This window comes from Rhipicephalus sanguineus, unplaced genomic scaffold, assembly GCF_013339695.2.
Source record: "Rhipicephalus sanguineus isolate Rsan-2018 unplaced genomic scaffold, BIME_Rsan_1.4 Seq1824, whole genome shotgun sequence".
In the NCBI taxonomy this organism is placed as follows: Eukaryota; Metazoa; Arthropoda; class Arachnida; order Ixodida; family Ixodidae; genus Rhipicephalus; species Rhipicephalus sanguineus.
The window spans coordinates 13,526-15,995 of record NW_023614706.1 but is presented as its reverse complement, the minus strand read 5'-3'; the positions used below and the strand labels follow the sequence as shown (position 1 = coordinate 15,995).

Below are 2,470 nucleotides of genomic sequence, written 5' to 3'. Positions count from 1 at the left end.
AGTGTTAATTGTGAGGATTCGCCTTGAATCCTCGCTTAACACGACTTGTTGGTAAGCTGACGACAAGTCAAGCACGCAAAATACCTTTCCCTCACAAACTGACGTGAACAACTCCTCTGGTTGCGGCAATGGATAATGGTCTATCTTAAGAACAGGGTTAACAGTGACTTTAAAATCACCACAAAGCCGTAGCTTATCACCTTCTTTCTTTGGAACTACCACCAAAGGAGTAGCCCAGTCACTGTGACTCACTCGTGTAACCACGCCGTCTTTCTCCAGTTCCTCCAGCTGCTTTTCAACTGCTTCACGCAGTGCAAAAGGCACAGGCCGGGCTCTACAAAACACAGGAGAAGCTCCTTGTTTTAGGACAATCTGCGCTTCATAGTTTTTGATAGCGCCTAATGTTGGTGAAAAGACCCCCGCGTACTTCTCTCGTAGCGAAGCAACTCTATCATCTATACTTAAAGAGAACAACGACTGCCAATCAAGCTGAAATTTCTCGAGCCATGTCCTACCTAGAAGAGCTGGTAACTTTCGCTCAGCTTCACGCACAATAACAGCCGGTAAAACAGCTTGCTGGTCATCATACACTCCCCCAAAACATTAATCTTTTCACCAGTATAAGTTTTCAGCACAACCGTGGTAGGTTCACATTTAACGTGCGGAAAAGTCGACCGATGCACCTCTTCAGGGACTACAGACACCGCGGCACCAGTGTCGACTTGCATAGGAACGCTGTTTCCTTCTATGGTCATGGTAACTATGTAGCCCTTCTTCTTGCCAGATGAATCGTGGCACGCGTACATCGTGTGATCATCTTCACTGGATGATTCCGACACGATATGCGTTCTTTTGTGTAGAGCCTTTCTTGGGCACATTTTCTGCAGATGACCTACTTGAGAGCACCGGTTGCATTTATAGTTCTTGTACCAGCAGTTGTTGAAGTCATGCGCCTTACCACAACAACAACACTTGGTCTTTTTGTTCTCATTCTGCTGCATTGATCTTTTCTTTTGAGTAGCCGGGTTCACTTCATATTTGAGGGCATTTACAGCCGAGTTTGTCCCTCCTGCTTGCAGTATTGCTGTTTGCTTGGCTGCTAGCTCTCGCGCAAGAGCAATTTTGCAAGCACTTTCAAAGCCCAGGTTTTCTTCTGTGAATAGAGCCCTTTGAATGTCTTCGCTGCGGATTCCTGCCACAAGCCTGTCACGCATAGCGTCTTTAAGAAAGGACCCAAAATCACATTTCCGAGCCAAATGCTTTATCTCAATGATAAAGTCTTCTACACTTTCGTGCTCAAGCTGAACCCTGCGGTTAAACCTGCACCTCTCAGCTATAATTGATATCGGGGGGCTGTAATGGTTTTTCAATAGAACCTTGACTTCATCAAAAGTCTTCTCCCCAGGAAGTGATGGTACAACCAAATTCTTGAGTACTTCATACGCTTCCGCCCCGATCACTGTCAAAAATACTGAGAGTTTCTTCTCTTGAGCTATGTCATTCGCACTGACAAAGTGCTCGAAACGCTCCAAGTACGAATCGAACGTCTGAACCTTGGCGTCAAACTCCTCTATCTTGCCCAACCTCGACATGGCTGTAGCTAAATGAGAGTCAAAAGGCACTTATCGTATTGTAGCCTTCTCGACGTTTCAGCGTCCGTTGCTGCGTTGTCAGGCCCGCACCATTTGCCACTTGCGAAAACGCCTTACGCGTCACCTGCAGACGCCTGCTGCGTTGGGTAGACGGCCGGTGCAATGTCCAGACATGATCTCCAACAGCTTTCACGTCGCAGGAACGCATCCCATACGTGCCGGCTCCCGGTGGCTAGTCGACGCTCGGCAGGCCCGAGCAGACGCATCCCATCCTCGTCAGCCAATGTAGTAACTTGGACGCAGCACACAGGTCCAGAACACCAGAGCGTTTATTGCCGCGTGAATCCGTTCGAGCTTATATGCCCCAGCAACAGTGACGTCACGAAGTGCCGATCACTAGCAGACGCTGGCCAGCGTTTTAATCCTTCTACTACGCTATAACAGGCGCCTAGTTGCCTCTTCAATGGCGACGGAAGTCAACAATGCCGACCCTTCAGCGGCTACTGTGCCTTCTCCAACCGGCCCGTCAACCCTCATCTTGGAGACCCCGAGAGACACATGTACCTTTTCGGGCACCAATGGCGTTGACGTAGAAGACTGGCTAAAGACATACGAGCGTGTGGGCGTACGTATGCGATGGGACCCAATGCTCATGCTGGCCAATGTGATCTTTTACCTAACAGACACCGCGAAGGTCTGGTATGAAACGCACGAGGAAGAGCTGACCAGCTGGGAGTTATGCAAGCAAAAGCTTCGGGAGCTATTTGGCAGACCTCTGGGATGTCAGCGCTCCGCCCAAAAAGAGCTCGCGTCTCGTGTTCAGACATGCACCGGATCCTACCTTACGTACATTCAGGACGTGCTTGCTTTGCGCCGCA

The 2,470-nt window shown here is 49.3% G+C and overlaps 1 protein-coding gene across 1 annotated transcript; it reads right to left on the bottom strand.

The window, feature by feature from the left end:
• Positions 1-515: 515 nt before the first annotated feature.
• Positions 516-1,607, bottom strand: LOC119376666 (uncharacterized). The gene has a single exon (XM_037646420.2). It carries the CDS (start codon positions 1,590-1,592, stop codon positions 516-518), a length of 1,077 nt encoding a protein of 358 aa, XP_037502348.1. The 5' UTR covers positions 1,593-1,607.
• Positions 1,608-2,470: the final 863 nt, after the last annotated feature.

Bases quoted from the DNA above. Each gene is read 5' to 3' on its own strand.
- LOC119376666 (XM_037646420.2), bottom strand. From the start codon at position 1,592: ATGTCGAGGTTGGGCAAGATAGAGGAGTTTGACGCCAAGGTTCAGACG.